Source organism: Oncorhynchus mykiss, chromosome 5 (genome assembly GCF_013265735.2).
Source record: "Oncorhynchus mykiss isolate Arlee chromosome 5, USDA_OmykA_1.1, whole genome shotgun sequence".
NCBI lineage: Eukaryota > Metazoa > Chordata > Actinopteri > Salmoniformes > Salmonidae > Oncorhynchus > Oncorhynchus mykiss.
Window position 1 is genome coordinate 43,980,799 of NC_048569.1, and position 18,609 is coordinate 43,999,407.

The 18,609-nt window shown below is 46.4% G+C and overlaps 1 protein-coding gene across 2 annotated transcripts in view; it reads right to left on the bottom strand.

Annotated features, from left to right (window-relative positions):
• The window catches only part of LOC110523906 (contactin-associated protein-like 4), a 197,274-nt gene extending 180,712 nt beyond the window's left edge, over positions 1-16,562 (bottom strand). The window contains exon 1 of one of the 2 annotated variants that reach the window (XM_021603043.2): positions 16,277-16,562. In XM_021603043.2, the coding sequence (XP_021458718.2) occupies positions 16,277-16,361 (85 nt within the window). In that variant the 5' untranslated portion in view covers positions 16,362-16,562. The remainder of the gene's footprint in view (positions 1-16,276) is intronic. The other variant, XM_021603042.2, reaches the window with a different exon arrangement.
• Positions 16,563-18,609: the final 2,047 nt, after the last annotated feature.

Consider the following 18,609-nt stretch of genomic DNA (forward strand, 5'->3'; position numbering starts at 1 on the left):
ACTACGCAGTAGACTTTCGCACCATGGCTGCCGAGAGTGCCTGGAACCCGGATTCTCTGTTCGATACATACTTCATTGACTATCCGAGGAGATTAAAGATGAGATCGCAGCTCGGGAGTTACCCCTGGACCTCGACTTCCTCATAGCCTTAACAATCAGGATCGACGGACGTCTACAGGAGCGCAGGAGAGAGAGGAGGTCTGTTTTTCGGCTCCACTCGTATGTCTACGACTGCTTGCTCGCCCCCAAAGAATCCCGGAAGTCCCCGAGGCCTGCATTTCCGAGAGGATCCAAAGGCACCCAAGCCCCTTCGGGAATCTACAGGAACGAGCGACTCATTTACTACGGTGCCTACACAACAGGGTAGAATTAGGTTATCACCTCAGGAACAACTACAGAGGCTTAACTCCTCCAACAGTTGCCTGTATTGTGGTGCTACAGGGCATTACAAATCTGCCTGTCCAGTGAAAGACCAGACTCATCAGCTAGGTAAGAGTACCATGGTGGGTCATACAGGGAATGTTCTAACTCCCATTACTCGTACTCCCTTTCATGTTATCCTGCTGTGGGTCTAAATCCCTCCGGGTGCTCATTGACTCTGAGGCTGATGAGAGTTTCATGGACGCTACTCTGGTATCTGAGCTAGGTATATCCACACAACACCACACCACGGTCACCACACCACCTCAAGGCCGGCTATTTTCCATCTGGCCCTAAGACTAAGGCCATGGAGGAGAACATTGAGGACTCTCTGGCTGCTGGGAGCATTTGCCCTTCTGCCTCCCCTGTCGGCTGATGGAAAAGAAGGAAAAGACCCTGCATCCATGTATTGAATACTGGGGCCTCAATGACAATAATCGTTACCCCCTACCACTCCTCTCTGCTACCGGAACTTCTTCAGGAGGAAAATATATTTTACAAGTTGGACCTTCAGAATGCCTACCACCTTGTTCGGATACGCGAAGGAGACGAGTGGAAGTCAGCCTTACAAATGACCTGTGGACACTACGAGTACCTGGTCATGCCGTTTGGGCTGCCACTGTTTTCCAGGCCCTGGTCAACGATGTGCTCTATGACATGACGTAGGGAACCGGGAACTTCTGGTGGTCAAGATGGCGCTGGAGGAGTGGATGCACTGGCTGGAAGGGGCACATCCATTTTTGGTGTGGACTGACCATAAGAATTTAGAATATCTCCGCACAGCCAAGCGCCTTAACTCTAGGCAGGACCGCTTCAACTTCACCATCCAGGGTCCAAGAATGTGAAGCCAAACGTCCTCTCTCGCCTTTACACTTCCACTGCCACACCCTCTGACTCTGGGACCATCCTCACTACCCTGTGGGGGGCCCGGCTAACTGGATGTTCTTCCCTGATTTGGCCCGGTCTCAGGTCCTGGAATGGGCTCATTTCTGAAAGGCTTAGCTGTCATCCTGGCTCCCGTCAAATCCTGGCATTCCTCCGAAAACGCTTCTGGTGGCCCACCATGGTTCCTGACGTCTCGGCCTTCATCGCCGCATGCACGTATGTGCCCAGAATAAGACTCCGCGGCAAGCTCCGTCTGGCCTCCTTCAGCCAATCCATCCCTGTTCCTCATCGCCCCTGTTCCCATATTTCCCTGGATTTTGAAAAACTGGGCTTCCACCATCTAATGACTACACCACTATCCTGATGGTTGTGGATAGGTTCTCTAAATCTGCCCATTTCATCCCTCTCCCCAAGTTACCCTCAGCCAAGAAGACGGCCAATCTCATGGTGAAGCACATCTTCCGAATCCATGGACTCCCTATCGACATTGTCTCTGATCATGGTCCTCGATTCTCATATATATTTTTACTATGTTCTACGTAGAATAATAGTAAAGAAAAAACTATTAACACATTCGGAATCATGTAGTAACCAAAAAAGTGTTCAACAAGATTCTTCAAAGTAGCCACCCTTTGCCTTGATGGCAGCTTTGCACACTCTTGGCATTCTCTCAACCAGCTTCTTGAGGAATGCTTTTCCAACAGTCTTTGAAGGAGTTCCCACATATCCTGAGCATTTATTGACTGCTTTTCCTTCACTCAATTGGGTTGAGGTCGGGTAATTGTGGAGGGCAGGTCATCTGATGCAGCACTCCATCACTTCTTGGTCAGATAGCCCGTACACAGCCGGGAGGTGTGTTTTGGGTCATTGTCCTGTTGAAAAACAAATGATAGTCCCACTAAGCGCAAACCAGATGGGATGGCGTATCACTGCAGAATGCTGTGGTAGCCATGCTGGTTAAGTGTGCCTTGAATTCTTAGTAAATCACTGTCAGTGTCACCAGCAAAGCACCCCCACACCATCATGTCTCTTCCTCACTGCTTCACGTGGGAAAAACACATGTGGAGATCATCCGTTCACCTACTCTGCATCTCACTAAGACATGGTTGATCAAACCAAAAATCTCAAATTTGGACTCATCAGACCAACGGACAGATTTCCACCAGACTATTGTCAATTGCTTGTGTTTCTAGGCCCAAGCAAGTCTCTTGTTATTATTCAGAATCCAGAACAAGCCTTTCATTAAAACAGAAGGTCCCCTGGATGTGCTATTCCACTCCACTGTACTGTACTATACTAGCACAGAGCTAATGAGGAATGGAGAGTGCATGTGTTGAAGGGGTTTGGGGGACCCCGGGAGTGAATACAGGGAGTAATGCCCTGTATTCAATTAATTAATCTGAAACCAATTATAGATCCATCACTTGGTTATATGGGGCAATTCTAGACTACACTCAAATACATACACATATGAATTCACGGGTGCACAGACTGTGGCTGACTGTCAGTCAATGGGCGATAGTTCTCTCTGAGTACTGTACGCCCTCTTCTCCTTACCTTCGGTTATTTTGTATTCAGGGGATCGAGAAGGTACCGGTTCACAGAGTCTTTGTTGAACCACAACCCTGCTTCTATCTGTAGCCATGATCACTGCTTAGCTTTGAGCCTATGATGATGCTGATCGGAAATCTCATCAGAAGGTCAGACTAACTCACCACCCAGTCATGTTTACAAATGAAGTCTTTTGGGGAGCCTGAGGTAACTCATAAAAGATTTAGGTGCCTGCCCTCCACACGGAGCAGTGGTACACCTGGGCTTGGTGTGTTCAGGTACGGTTTATAGAATGCTCAGAATTGAGCAGATGAGAGTGGGGGAGGGAGAGGGAGAGGATATTTGACTCTCTCTTTAATGAGCCAACCTCATTCTACTAAACCACATTACCAAACCCCAACCTCTCACCCAGACGGTCCAACAATGACAGTAAAGGTACCACATCAGTGTAGACAGAGAATACATGCTGAACAGTTTCAGGCAATGAGCAGAATCGACAGGCCTAACCAACTGTTGGTAGCCAGGGCCCCATGTATCTGGAAGTCCCCTGACCTTTTTGGCACCAGGAGCTTGTAGAGCACCCAAGAGAAGAGAAGAGAACAGAGCTGGAAGAAGAGGGTTCCTTTTTTAAAGTTCTGACCTAGATTTGGCACTGGGTCAGCCTTTCTGCCTGGGCTTCCCGAGGGAACCACTGGGGAGTGAAATGGGGGTACGAGCTCAGAATGTGTCAGTGAAGGGCTGGGAGCCGGAGGGTGACCACCAGGCAAGGCAAGATGCGCTGACCGATTCTCAGAGTGCAAATTAACTATATTTATAGTGATGGCCGTATAGTAAAGACATGCAATTAACCGGTAAAAAAAATGCATTACCTTTTAATCAGGTATGAACACTGTCAGTCATGACGTTTTCATCTTATTGTCAAACAAATCACTTAATTTTTTTTTTATTAGCCTGTTCGTACACTCCAAAATAATTCCAGCATCCAGACAGTGCACTTTGCACTCACACCATTTGATGAATGGAAAGAGAAATCGGTTACAAAACACCAAAAAGTGTAATGACATTTGGCAGTTGTCATTGGGGTCTGCACTCTTGTAGCCTGAATTAATTGATGCGTCTTGCTGACAAAGGGACCTTTTTTTGTAGAAAGAAAAGTCCGGACACCTGAAAAGGAGCTGAAATATGGGACTGTCCAGAGATGACAAGTGCAGACACATGACACAGAGGTGGGTGGTTTTCGTTTAGTTTGGAAAAAGCTTTTATTTTCATATGTATTTTTAACAAACAGGGTAAATAATAACATTATTTAGAGATCACCCGCTAAGTTAGATTTTTGTTACATTTAGGGAAGCTCATCTCTCATTCAGGGGGGTGTATCCCCCCCCCGCCTCCCTGTAATTCACATTCTGCCGATTCTCCTTCTTCTCTGCCCTTTCCAATACAACTGGAAAGGAACAGTGCCGCTACTTTGGACCCGAAGCGTGTTGGTTTTACCAAAAACACATTTTTATCAACTTCAAACGCAAGGATAGTAGGTTTGATTCCTGAGACCACCTGAGCGTAAAATGTTTGCACGCATGACTGCTTGATCTGAAAACATGGTCGGAGGCGCCATAAGGGTTGTGTGCGACAGAAGACAAATGGAGCTCTGTACCGCATCGCCGTGCGCCTCACAAATTTTGTAACAATGTGGAGAGCTCCGTAGAGCTCCGCATTGACATGGGAGGTCCTGCATAAACACAAACACAAACACACTTCCTTGACAAATACCTTCACAACAGCTCTGCTCAACTTCTGCCCTGACTTCTGCAGAGGCCGTATCACCACAAATGCTGCATGGTCAATGCAGACGACGCATTGACTATGCAGCGCCTTTAAGCCACTTTGCTTTGGATCAAAGCACCTGCTAAATGGCATATATTATATTATGAAATTCAACAACTCTTCCAACAGTGGAACTTCATTAAATGCTTATTTTATGTTAAAACCAATGCTTTTAACAATAAAGAAGCATTTCTATTATCGTCCATTGTCCTCCTAGAGCTGCAAAATTGTCTTTCCACGACACCTCCTCGGACGTCAAACTATGTTCTCTACATAAGGCTCCTTCCTGACTGTAGCCTTTAATACCAATGACTAAACTAAATAATTGAAAGAGAGCGGCTCTCCAGTTGGGCTGGTCTGTGACTCACTGACACGTTTCCCGGTCAGAGGAATAAGGCGACTTCGCAGAGTTACGCACATTAAGGAACTTTATTTCCCGAGGACATATGAGAATGGATGTGGTTCTGTGTAAACAGACATGAATGCAATGAATAGTCTGTACACAATATGATAGCACAATGAGAGCAATAATGGTATTGACAAATGAAGGAGTGTATAAAACTATAGCATAAGCAAGGACTGTATAACACAAAGCACAACTACTATGACCAACTAATAACAGTTACAACAGTAAACAATAGACACACAAGTTACAATAGTTACACCAACTCACTTCTGTCCTCACACTCCATCACGCATGTCTCAGTGTCTCAGTGTCCCAATCCCAAATAGCACCCTATTCCTGTGGGCCCAGTTAAAAAATAATGCACTAAATAGGGAATAGGGTGCCATTTAGAAAGCATACCCTGTCAAATGTCACAGCTGTAACATACATGATTGAAAATGGAAAATAAGCCTAAGCAAATCAGGTGTTGAATGATGACTGTATGAATGTGAAACAAATCCAGCCTAATCTGTAGAAGCAAGGTTGAATATTCTAGTTATGACTGCAAAGTAGAACTGAAGCTAACATAAGCTGAGAGCACAGTTGGGACACACCATGTGCTAACAGTGCCACCGTGACAGATATTTGGTCCAGTACCAACTCATCTACGATGATGAGGGCTGTGTGATGAATGTGTTCATTTTGAGGGTTCCAGTTTTTTTGAAGAATGATGCCTTGAGCTAATACAGAATTGCATGGGTCAGAATCAAAGATAGATGGACTGCCGTTTTATGTCAATTTCCTTGCTTAAACACTGCTCTCGCCGTTAATAACCTAGATTCATGACTGCCAGAGCCAGCCTCAAGTTCACACGGTGAAAACGACCAGCGCTACCCGCCGCTACCATTGTGCAACCTTGACTTCATAAGATCCAATTCATGCCTTGACTTCTCCAACACACATTTTCATAAATTACAGTAAAGAAGAAATATGAGGCCGATTTATTCTCTCCTCGCTATCCACTTCCCCCTTCTGTCATTCAGCCTCTATAAGACGCCACCTCTCTCATGAATCATAATGGACAATGGGCTTTTCAGGGAAATATGTACGTCACACAGACATTTGCACCAAATTGCTTTTATTCACTGCTTTATGTTCTTCACAATACAAAACAACCAGCTCATTGAAAAGTGAATAAATTCCGATGAGGCAGGGAGCTGTGTGCTGCATTTGAAGCTATGAAGCACCCGGTTGGTCGGTTTACTGGCCAAATATACATAATTTCCAGTCCTGGCATATGTATTTAATTGATTAATAACCCCTGTCTGTGGGAAATAGTCGAGGTAGAGTGGATGAGGAGGGTGTCATTGCCTGAAGTCTAAGGCTCTGTCGCAAATGGCACCCTATTCCCTACATAGTGCACTACTTTTGACTAGAGCCCTATGGGCACTGGTAAAAAGTAATGCAATATAGGGAATAGGGTAGCATTTGGGATGCTAACAGTCTAAATTAGAGGAATAAAAAGTTCCCTGCAACCTCAATCACAAGCCAAACTCTCTGCTTGTTCCTAAACACCTTGGGGACACATTCAGCTGACTCACAGCCAAAGTAGGCATCTCCGCGAATGGTATGCTCCTGCCCTCGCTGGTCCACTGTAATTTATTATGTTGCCTGTATAGTCTGACGAAAAAGCCTACCGACATCAGTTATGAAGCTTAATAAAGACCCTGGAGCGACATGAGTCTGGCAAGTGAGATGGTGTAATCTGCCATTAGGCCATGATTAGGAGGAGTGCTCCACTGACTCCAGATCCACAGAGGGGAAGGGGGGGACGGACGGACTCTGTATCGATGGACGAACCCTTTATATCTGTCCCTGAAAATATGAGTTTTGTGTTAACGAGAGTTGAGAGATGCAGGATTATCAACTCTCAATCACTTTCTGTCTGTTTACTGTGAGCTGTTAAAGAGATTGGGAGATATTGTCCTCTCTCTCTCTCTCTCTCTCTCTCTCTCTCTCTCTCTCTCTCTCTCTCTCTCTCTCTCTCTCTCTCTCTCTCTCTCTCTCTCTCTCTCTCTCTCTCTCTCTCTCTCTCTCTCTCTCTCTCTCTCTCTCTCTCTCTCTCTCTCTCTCTCTCTCTCTCTCTCTCTCTCCCTACCTCCTTCTCTGTCCCTCCCACCCTGTCTTTCTTTCTCTCCATCTCTCTCTCTCCCCATCTCTCTCTTTCTGTCTCTCTGTCTCTCACACATACACACACAGATGGTAAACTAATGTACTGTACCACCACTGCTAACAGAGCAATGATTCTACGAGAGGCTCTTCGCATGGTTTATCACCAGGGCAATGCAGAGAAGTCCACCTTCTCAACTCATTATTGTGATTATATGAACTTGTCTCATGTTTACCGTATTATATATTGGGTCATATAAAAAACAAACTTGAGTTGTGCATCAACTTCATTAATTATTCATCCCATATGGAATAGAAGTGATTCACATAGCTGTGTTTTGGGCTCTTAATTGTAAAGGACGCTGGGTAGATGCATAAAAAAAAATTTAGGGTGAAAATGGGTCACTCGAACGAGTGAACTATAAACAGTCAACTGTGGGTCCCCAGCTGAGAACTACTGAGGTTCTACCCCTGGCTACAGAGGCTACAGCCCTGCTTCTGTAGTGTTCTCTCTCGTCTTGGGGTTTCTATCAAAATACTCAGAGCTCTGATTAAGCCTGATGCTCTCATAGATAAGAGGGTAGCCTCAGAAATAATTTAGGGATACTCTAGTCCTTATACAATACACAGTACACTGTGCAGTACCCCCCCCCCAACTTCCCTATAAACAGCATAACCAGCCAGGGAGACCTTCACCTGATAGTGGAGGTCGAGTGCAGATGCTCTCATGAAATAGCCTCCGAATATTTTAGAGATACGCATCTTCTACAGCATACAGTATAATATGGACAACCTCACAAACCACATATAGTAGACCTTAACCTGACAGTGGAGGGCGAGGGCAGATGCTCTCATGAAATAACCTCAGAATATATTAGGGATATGCATCCTTACACAACAGGCAGTACAGTATACAGACCCTCTGATGAAATGAACAGCTACTCATGCAATATGTGTATGTGATCGCTACGAGAATTGAATCCAAAACATTTGCATTGCTAGAAACCCACTCTTCCCAACTGAGCCACACAGGGCCTTAAATTCACAGTGGAGGGCCGGCCCTCTCATGAAAACTACAGACTACTGAACGGACTACTCAGCCATATGCAGGCAGTGTATGATGAGCCAGCAAGTTGTTTGATGATACATCCTGTCAATACGCATCAAACATCAAAGTCCTGGGCTATGTCCCAAATGGCACTCTATTCCCTACATAGCGCATTACTTTTGACCGGAACCCAATGGTCCTTGGTCAAAGGCAGTGCACTACAGGGTACCCTTGTGACGCAAATGTCTTCTCCATCTACAGATGGCCATGGACTGGTGATAGCAGCCAGGTGATATATTTAGAATACAGCTAACAAGATACAGTTGAAGTCGGAAGTTTACATACAGCCAAAAACACTAATCAAAAAAATAAAGGGAACACTTAAACAACACAATGTAACTCCAAGTCAATCACACTTCTGTGAAATCAAACTGTCCACTTAGGAAGCAACACTGAATGACAATACATTTCACATGCTGTTGTGCAAATGAAATAGACAACAGGTGGAAATTATAGGCAATTAGCAAGACACCCCCAATAAAGGAGTGGTACTGCAGTTGGTGACCACAGACCACATCTCAGTTCCTATGCTTCCTGGCTGATGTTTTGGTCACTTTTGAATGCTGGCGGTGCTTTCACTCTAGTGGTAGCATGAGACGGAGTCTACAACCCACACAAGTGGCTCAGGTAGTGCAGCTCATCCAGGATGGCACATCAATGCGAGCTGTGGCAAGAAGGTTTGCTGTGTCTGTCAGCGTAGTGTCCAGAGCATGGAGGCGCTACCAGGAGACAGGCCAGTACATCAGGAGACGTGGAGGAGGCTGTAGGAGGGCAACAACCCAGCAGCAGGACCGCTACCTCCGCCTTTGTGCAAGGAGGAGCAGGAGGAGCACTGCCAGAGCCCTGCAAAATGACCTCCAGCAGGCCACAAATGTGCATGTGTCTGCTCAAACGGTCAGAAACAGACTCCATGAGGGTGGTATGAGGGCCCGACGTCCACAGGTGGGGGTTGTGCTTACAGCCCACACCGTGCAGGACGTTTGGCATTTGCCAGAGAACACCAAGATTGGCAAATTCGCCCTGTGCTCTTCACAGATGAAAGCAGGTTCACACTGAGCACATGTGACAGAGTCTGGAGACGCCGTGGAGAACGTTCTGCTGCCTGCAACATGACCTGGTTTGGCTGTGGGTCAGTCATGGTGTGGGGTGGTATTTCTTTGGGGGGCCGCACAGCCCTCCATGTGCTCGTCAGAGGTAGCCTGACTGCCATTAGGTACCGAGATGAGATTCTCAGACCCCTTGTGAGACCATATGCTGGTGCGGTTGGCCCTGGGTTCCTCCTAATGCAAGAAAATGCTAGACCGCATGTGGCTGGAGTGTGTCAGCAGTTCTTGCAAGAGGAAGGCATTGATGCTATGGACTGGCCCGCCCGTTCCCCAGACCTGAATCCAATTGAGCACATTTGGGACATCAAATCAAATCAAATCATGTCTCGCTCCATCCACCAATGCCACGTTGCACCACAGACTGTCCAGGAGTTGGCGGATGCTTTAGTCCAGGTCTGGGAGGAGATCCCTCAGGAGACCATCCGCCACCTCATCAGGAGCATGCCCAGGCGTTGTAGGGAGGTCATACAGGCACGTGGAGGCCACACACACTACTGAGCCTCATTTTGACTTGTTTTAAGGACATTACATCAAAGTTGGATCAGCCTGTAGTGTGGCTTTCCACTTTAATTTTGAGTGTGACTCCAAATCCAGACCTCCATGGGTTGATCAATTTGATTTCCATTGATAATTTTTGTGTGATTTTGTTGTCAGCACATTCAACTATGTAAAGAAAAAAGTATTTAATAAGAATATTTCATTCATTCAGATCTAGGATGTGTTATTTTAGTGCTCCCTTTAATTTTTTGAGCAGTGTACATTTCAACTAATTTTTCACAATTTCTGACATTTAATCTGAGTAAAAATTCCCTGTCTTGGGTCAGTTAGGATCACCACTTTATTTTAAGAATGTGAATAACTGTCACGTTCTGACCTCTATTTCTGTTGTTTTGTATTTATTTAGTATGGTCAGGGCGTGAGTTGGGTGGGCAGTCTATGTTTGTTTTTCTATGTTTTGGGGCATTTGTATGTTTTCGGCCTAGTATGGTTCTCAATCAGAGGCAGGTGTCATTAGTTGTCTCTGATTGAGAATCATACTTAGGTAGCCTGGGTTGCACTGTTTGTTTGTGGGTGATTGTCTATGTTGATGGCTTGTTTCAGCACAGGTCTCATTTTGTAGCTTCACGGTCGAGTTTGGTTTATTGTTTTTGTTACTCGTTTGTATAGTGTTCAGTCTTTCTTTATTAAAGATTTTACCATGGACACTTACCACGCCGCATATTGGTCCTCTGATCCTTCTCGCCTCTCCTCTTCAGACGAAGAGGAGGACGGCCGTGACAGAATCACCCACCAACCAAGGACCAAGCGGCGTGGTAGAAAACAGCGACGACAGCAGCAGCAGCAGCAACAACAACAGCGGCCGGTATCACAGGACTCCTGGACATGGGAGGAGATACTGAACGGAGAGGGACCCTGGGCACAGGCTGGGGAATATCGCCGCGCCAAAGCAGAGCTGGAGGCAGCGAAAGCTGAGCGGCGGCGATATGAGGAGGCAGCACGGCAGTGCGACAGGTACGAGAGACAGCCCCAAATTTTTTTTGGGGGGGGGCACACGAGGGGTGGAGCTAAGCCAGGTAGCAGACCTGCGCTCACCCCTCGTGCTTATTATAAGCAGCGCGATACTGGGCAGGCACCGTGTTATGCGGTTAAGCGCACGGTGTCGCCAGTACGTGTCCATAGCCCGGTGCGCTATAGGACAGCCCCCCGAGAGTGTCATGCGAGTGCGGGCATCGAGCCAGGGCGTATGGTGCCTGCTCAGCGGGTCTGGTCGCCGGTACGCAGTTTTGGTCCAGGGTATCCTGCGCCGGCTCTGCGTGCTGTGTCTCCGGGGCGCTGGGAGGGTGCAGTGCGTCCTCTGCCTGCGCTCCGCTCGTGCCGGGCGAATGTGGGAATGGAGCCGAAGGGAGAGGTGCGTGTAGTAAGCACTAGATCTCCCGTGCTTACCCACAGCCCGGTTCAACCTGTGCCTGCACTCTGGACGGTCCGGGCTAGAGTGATTATCCAGCCTGGGGAGGTGGTGCCAAGGTTGCGCACCAGAGCTCCAGTGCTCCCCCACAGCCCGGTCCTTCAGGTGCCTCCTCCTAACCCCAAGCCTCCTGAAGGGCTCCCTAGCCTGGTGGTACCTGTGGCAGCCCCACGCACCAGGCTGTCTCTCTGTCTCCTCCCTGCAGGTGGTCCTGTCTGTCCGGCGCCGCTGCCGGAGTCTCCCGCCTGTCCGGCGCCGCTGCCGGAGTCTCCCGCCTGTCCGGCGCCGCTGCCGGAGTCTCCCGCCTGTCCGGCGCCGCTGCCGGAGTCTCCCGCCTGTCCGGCGCCGCTGCCGGAGCCTCCCGCCTGTCCGGCGCCTCTGCCGGAGCCTCCCGCCTGTCCGGCGCCGCTGCCGGAGCCTCCCGCCTGTCCGGCGCCGCTGCCGGAGCCTCCCGCCTGTCCGGCGCCGCTGCCGGAGCCTCCCGCCTGTCCGGCGCCGCTGCCGGAGCCTCCCGCCTGTCCGGCGCCGCTGCCGGAGCCTCCCGCCTGTCCGGCGCCTCTGCCGGAGCCTCCCGCCTGTCCGGCGCCTCTGCCGGAGCCTCCCGCCTGTCCGGCGCCTCTGCCGGAGCCTCCCGCCTGTCCGGCGCCTCTGCCGGAGCCTCCCGCCTGTCCGGCGCCTCTGCCGGAGCCTCCCGCCTGTCCGGCGCCGCTGCCGGAGCCCCTCTTCCCAGAGCAGCTGTCTCTCTGTCCCGAGCAGCTGTCTCTCTGTCCCGAGCAGCTGTCTCTCTGTCCCGAGCAGCTGTCTCTCTGTCCCGAGCAGCTGTCTCTCTGTCCCGAGCAGCTGTCTCTCTGTCCCGAGCAGCTGTCTCTCTGTCCCGAGCAGCTGTCCCTCTGTCCCGAGCAGCTGTCCCTCTGTCCCGAGCTGCCCCTCTGTCCAGTGGGGTCATTGAGAGGGGTGGTCATGCTGAGAAAGCCACGGAGGCGGACAATAAGGCGGACTAAGACAATGATGAGGTGGGGTCCGCGTCCCGCGCCAGAGCCGCCACCGCGGACAGACGCCCACCCAGACCCTCCCCTATAGGTCAAGGTTTTGCGGCCGGAGTCCGCACCTTTGGGGGGGGGTACTGTCACGTTCTGACCTCTATTTCTGTTGTTTTGTATTTATTTAGTATGGTCAGGGCGTGAGTTGGGTGGGCAGTCTATGTTTGTTTTTCTATGTTTTGGGGCATTTGTATGTTTTCGGCCTAGTATGGTTCTCAATCAGAGGCAGGTGTCATTAGTTGTCTCTGATTGAGAATCATACTTAGGTAGCCTGGGTTGCACTGTTTGTTTGTGGGTGATTGTCTATGTTGATGGCTTGTTTCAGCACAGGTCTCATTTTGTAGCTTCACGGTCGAGTTTGGTTTATTGTTTTTGTTACTCGTTTGTATAGTGTTCAGTCTTTCTTTATTAAAGATTTTACCATGGACACTTACCACGCCGCATATTGGTCCTCTGATCCTTCTCGCCTCTCCTCTTCAGACGAAGAGGAGGACGGCCGTGACAATAACAGTAGAGAGAATGATATATTTCAGCTTTTATTTCTTTCATTACATTCCCAGTGGGTCAGAAGTTTACATACACTCAATTAGTATTTGGTAGCATTGCCTTTACATTGTTTAACTTGGGTCAAACGTTTCGGGTAGCCTTCCACAAGCTTCCCACAATAAATTGGGTGAATTTTGACCCATTCCCCCTAACAGAGCTGGTGTAACTGAGTCAGGTTTCTAGGTCTCCTTGCTCACACACGTTTTTTCAGTTCTGCCCACACGTTTTCTACGGGATTGAGGTCAGGGCTTTGTGATGGCCACTCCAATACCTTGATTTTGTTGTCCTTAAGCCATTTTCCACAACTTTGGAAGTATGCTTGGGGCATTGTCCAATTGTAAGACCCATTTGCGACCAAGCTTTAACTTCCTAACTAATGTCTTGAGATGTTGCTTCAATATATCCACCAAATTTTCCTGCCTCATGATGCCATCTACTTTGTGAAGTGCACCAGTCCCTCCTGCAGCAAAGCACCCCCACAACATGATGCTGCACCCACATGCTTCAAGGTTCGGATGGTGTTCTTCGGCTTGCAGGCCTCCCCCTTTTTCCTCCAAACATAACGATGGTCACTGTGGCCAAACTGTTCTATTTTTGTTTCATCAGACCAGAGGACATTTCTCCAAAAAAGTACGATATTTGTCTCCATGTGCAGTTGCAAACCATAGTCTGGCTTTTTTATGGCAGTTTTGGAGCAGTGGTTTCTTCCTTGCTGAACGGCCTTTCAGGTTATGTAGATATAGGACTCGTTTAACTATGGATATAGATACCTTTGTGCCGGTTTCCTCCAGCATCTTCACAAGGTCCTCTGCTGTTGTTCTGGGATTGATTTGCACTTTTCGCACCAAAGTACATTAATCTCTAGGAGACAGAACGTGTCTCCTTCCTGAGCAGTATGATGGCTGCGTGGTCCCATGGTGTTTATACTTGTGTACTATTGCTTGTACAGATGAACGTGGTACCTTCAGGCGTTTGGAAATTGCTCCCAAGGATGAACCAGATTTGTGGAAGTCTACAATTTTCTTTCTCAGGTCTTGGCTTATTTCTTTTGAGTTTCCCATGATGTCAAGCAAAGAGGCACTGAGTTGGAAGGTAGGCCTTGAAATATATCCACAGGTATACCTCCAATTGACTCAAATGATGTCAATTAGCCTATCAGAAGCTTCTAAAGACATGACATAATTTTCTGGAATTTTCCAAGCTGTTTAAAGGCACAGTCAACCTAGTGTATGTAAACTTCTGACCCACTGGATTTGTGATACAGTGAATTATAAGTGAAATAATTTATCTGTAAACAATTGTTGGAAAAATTGCACAAAGTAGATGTCCTAACCGACTTGCCCAAACTATAGTTTGTTAACAAGAAATGTGTGGAGTGGTTCAAAAACAAGTTTTAATGACTCCAACCTAACTGTGGGAAAACTTCCAACTTCAACTGTAAGCAGAGCATGAGGCAAAATGAGGACAAAGTTGAGTAATTAGCATCAAGATATGCACTTGTCAGGCAGAACAAAGTTGCATATAAAGTGTATTTCCGTTAAATTAGAATGTCACTAATATTTTTGTCATTTATGTTTGACCCCTTATAATAGGCCTGTGTGTGTGTGTGTCTGTGTGTGTGTTTGTCTGTGTGTGTGTTTGTGTGTGTGTGTGTGTGGGGGGGGGGGGGGGGGGGGGAGTGTCCGTGAAACAGCAGCAGACCCTGTGTCCCCAACGACAACCTATTACCTACATACTGCACTACTTTTGACCAGAGTTCTATGAGCCCTGGTAAAAAGTAGCGCACTATATAGGGAATAGGGTGCCATTTGGGACATGAGGGCACTGAGTAGCAGAGCAGTGCAGGCAGTGAAGTGGAGGGCCAGGGGCTTGCAAAGTTTACAACCATCTGCTCCAATTACAATACAGATGCATCTCATTACAGTTCCAACCACCAAACCTCTCTCTCTCTCTCTCTCTCATACACACACACGTGTGTGCACGTAAACACACAGACACATACACAAACACACATATGCACATGCTCGCGCACACACACACACAAATGTTTTTGTATCTTCCATTGTCTCTGAAATTCTGTTTTCTTGACATCTGTAGTTGCCTACATCCTGTAATGCATTAAGACTGATGCAATGAACATGTCTCCCTCGCTTAATCTCGTATACACACACAAACACATACACACACACACACACAGAGAGAGAGCGAGAGAGAGAGAGAGAGAGACACACACACACGCACACACATTTCGTGGATCATGCCCGTAAAACCAAAACACTGGTTTCAGTGAAGTCATCCACCTTTGAAGGGAATCAGCCGGAATCACATTGTGCTGTGCTCGGCACTGATGTCCAGAGAGGGTTCGTTTACGCACCAGTTTACTAGACCAGTTCGTTCTTATTCACACACACACCGTTCCGTGGAAACCCGTTCAAAATACCTTCTTCAGTGCATTTTACGCAGTATTTGGAAAATCCAGCCTATAAAGTGGACGAAAATAATACATAAATTTCCCATCTGGATGTTGGTTAACTCAAACTATAGGCTATTATGTGCATTTGCCATGTTTGTGAAATTAGTCTTTATCGAATGGTATATGTCTAAATGTAGCCTACCCGTTGTTTACACTGGCGTATTTGTTGTAGCAAGTACAATTTGCGGGAGTAAGCACTGATATCATAACCATTCCACTTAACCACAGGGATATAATAATAACACCATCTGCTACATTGTAGTACACTGCTCTGCCCTGCACTGCAAACTCGGATAGTCCAGTCCATGTTTCGCTTTGACACACGGGATGTGCTTGCTGCGCATTTCTGTCAAGTGAAAGCAGCATCATCATCAACTGCCGGTATCCTACACACATGGCTAAGGGGAAAGCTCAGTTTAATCAATGACAGGGTGGGCAATAAAGGATTCTTTAAAACATATTTAAGCACTCAGCAAAAGAGGTTTAACACATTAACTACAGAGGATTGTGGGTGTCCAAACGAATAAATAGCAATAATGTCACTGCTGACAGTGGCAATCTGTCAAAAAAAGTAGTCTTGGCGAATATCCCTCGTCAAGGTAGACATAATGAAAGTAAAACATAAGCCACTATATTAAATCACACGGACTACATACAAGCAAAGTAGGCTACACAAAGCTGAGAAAAAAACGTATTGTCTTTAAAATGCCAATACTGCAAATTCCACTCCATCCCTCTCCATGCACTCAAGCAGCAGGTCGGCAACGATGTGTGCGTGTGTGGAGAAAACACACGGTGCTCACCTTTTCCAATTGCCCCATATGAACAGCAGAAAAGGACTGCTAGCTGTAAAAGCATTTCAGTGTGTCTTCTGGTCTCCAAATCCATGTTTGAAACGAAAGGATGCTACTGGAGGACAGAGCCCTGTCCTCTAGATTCGTCAATTAATCGCGCGCCTCTGTGTGCTGCCTGTGCGTCTGCTCTGTCCTGTGCAGTTCTCTGCTGCTCACGCCATCCAACTGCTGCCGAGTCCGACTCGAGGAGGAACAGTTGAATGCATTCCTTGTGGAGTGCTCAGGGAGAGTGAGAGAGCAGGCTGAGACACACCTCTACACCCCCAGCCTCTGTTGGCGTTAAGTCAGCAGCTTTTAAAGTGTCCACTAAGCAATGCCTTTAAGACCAAAAAATCATAGGCTGAATTTTGTCTTCTATTTAACTAACTTCTGTCGCTGCGTCTCAGTTACAGGTATGGTGACATCATTTAGCCCAACATTTAGCCTGAACTACTGTATGAGTTGTTATTTTAATGAGAGGTGGGCGGTGGCTGTGAGGAGGCATGGAGGACGGTGTTGTATACATTTCTTTCAGAAAGTATTCACACCCCTTTACTTTTTTCCAAATTTTGTTGTGTTACAAAGTGGGATTAACATGGATTTAATTGTCTTTTTTTGTTGTCAACGACACACACAAAATACTCAGAATTTTTTTTTGAAAAATAACACACTAATCTATCTTTGTTAGATAAGCATTCACCCCCCTGAGTCAATACTGCTACAGTAGAATCACCTTTGTCAGCGATTACAGCTGTGTGTCTTTCTGGGTAAGTCTCATAGAGCTCTGCACACCTGGATTGTACAATATCTGCACATCCTTCAAAAAAATCTTCAACCTCTGTCAAGTTAGTTGTTGATCGTCGCTAGACAGCCATTTTCAAGTCTTGCCATAGATTTTTTTCAAACCGATTTAAGACAAAAATGTAACTAGGCCACTCAGGAAAATTCAATGTTGTCTTGGTAGGAATAAAAAAGAAATCAAAATAAATAAATACAAATATTATGACAAAAGTAGTGCATTGGGCCTTTACTAGTCCTGTATTAGAGGTCCGATATTGCCTTATTTAGCTCGGCATTAAAACAAATTATGCATTCAAGCTACCTCCTGGGGGTGAGCCGGGTGCCCAGTTCTGGCGGAAGGCGACGTTGGGTTAAGCACGTGGAGTAACGTAAGATTCTGTGTTTTCACATGCAAAAGTGATTGCTTTTCATAAAACCCCTTTATCTGCCTTCCCAATGACAATTAGTTAGAAAATTTGAACATATACACAAAATAAAATATAAACGCAACATGCAGCAATTACAAAGATTTTACTGAGTTACAGTTCATATATGGAAATCAGTAGATTTAAATTGAAATTAATTCTTTAGGTCGCAATCTATGGATTTCATATGACTAGAAATACAGATATGCATCTGTTGGTCAGAGACACCTTAAAAACAAAATAGTATTTGTGGATCAGTATCTGGTGTGATCACCATTTGTATCATGCAGTGCAAAACATCTCCTTGGCATAGAGTTGATCAAGCTGTTGATTGTGGCCCGTGGAATGTTGTCCCGCTCCTCTTCAATGGTTGTGCGAAGTAGCTGGATATTGGCGGGAACTGGCACACAGTGTCTTACATGTCGAGCCAGAACATTCCAAACATGCTCAATGGGTGACATGTCTGGCGAGTAAGCAGGCCATGGAAGAACTGGATATGTTCAGCTTCCAGTAACTGTGTAGAGATCTTTGTGACATGGGGCCATGCATTATCATCCTCAGTGGTGGAAAAAGTATTCAATTGTCATAATTGAGTAAAAGTAAAGATACCGTAATAGAAAATTATTCAAGTAAAAGTGAAAGTCACCCAGTAAAATACTACTTCAGTAAAAATCTAAAAGTATTTGGATTTAAATATAATTAAGTATCAAAAGTAACTGTGATTGCTAAAATATTTAACTATTGAAAGTAAAAGTAAAAGTATAAATTACTTCAAATTCCCTAAATTAAACAAACCAGATGGCACCATTTTATAGTTTTTATTTATTTACGGATAACCAGGGGCACACTCCAACACTCAGACATCATTTCTAAAAGAAGCATTTGTGTTTAGTGAGTCCGCCAGATCAGAGGCAATAGGGATGACCAGGGATGTTCTCTTGATAAGTGCATGAATTGGACCATTTTCCTGTCCTGCTAGCCATTCAAAATGTAATGAGTACTTTTGGGTGTCAGGGAAAATGCATGGAGTAAAAAGTACATTAAAGTAAAAGTTGTACAGATACCCCAAAATAGAACATAAGTAGTACTTCAAAGTAT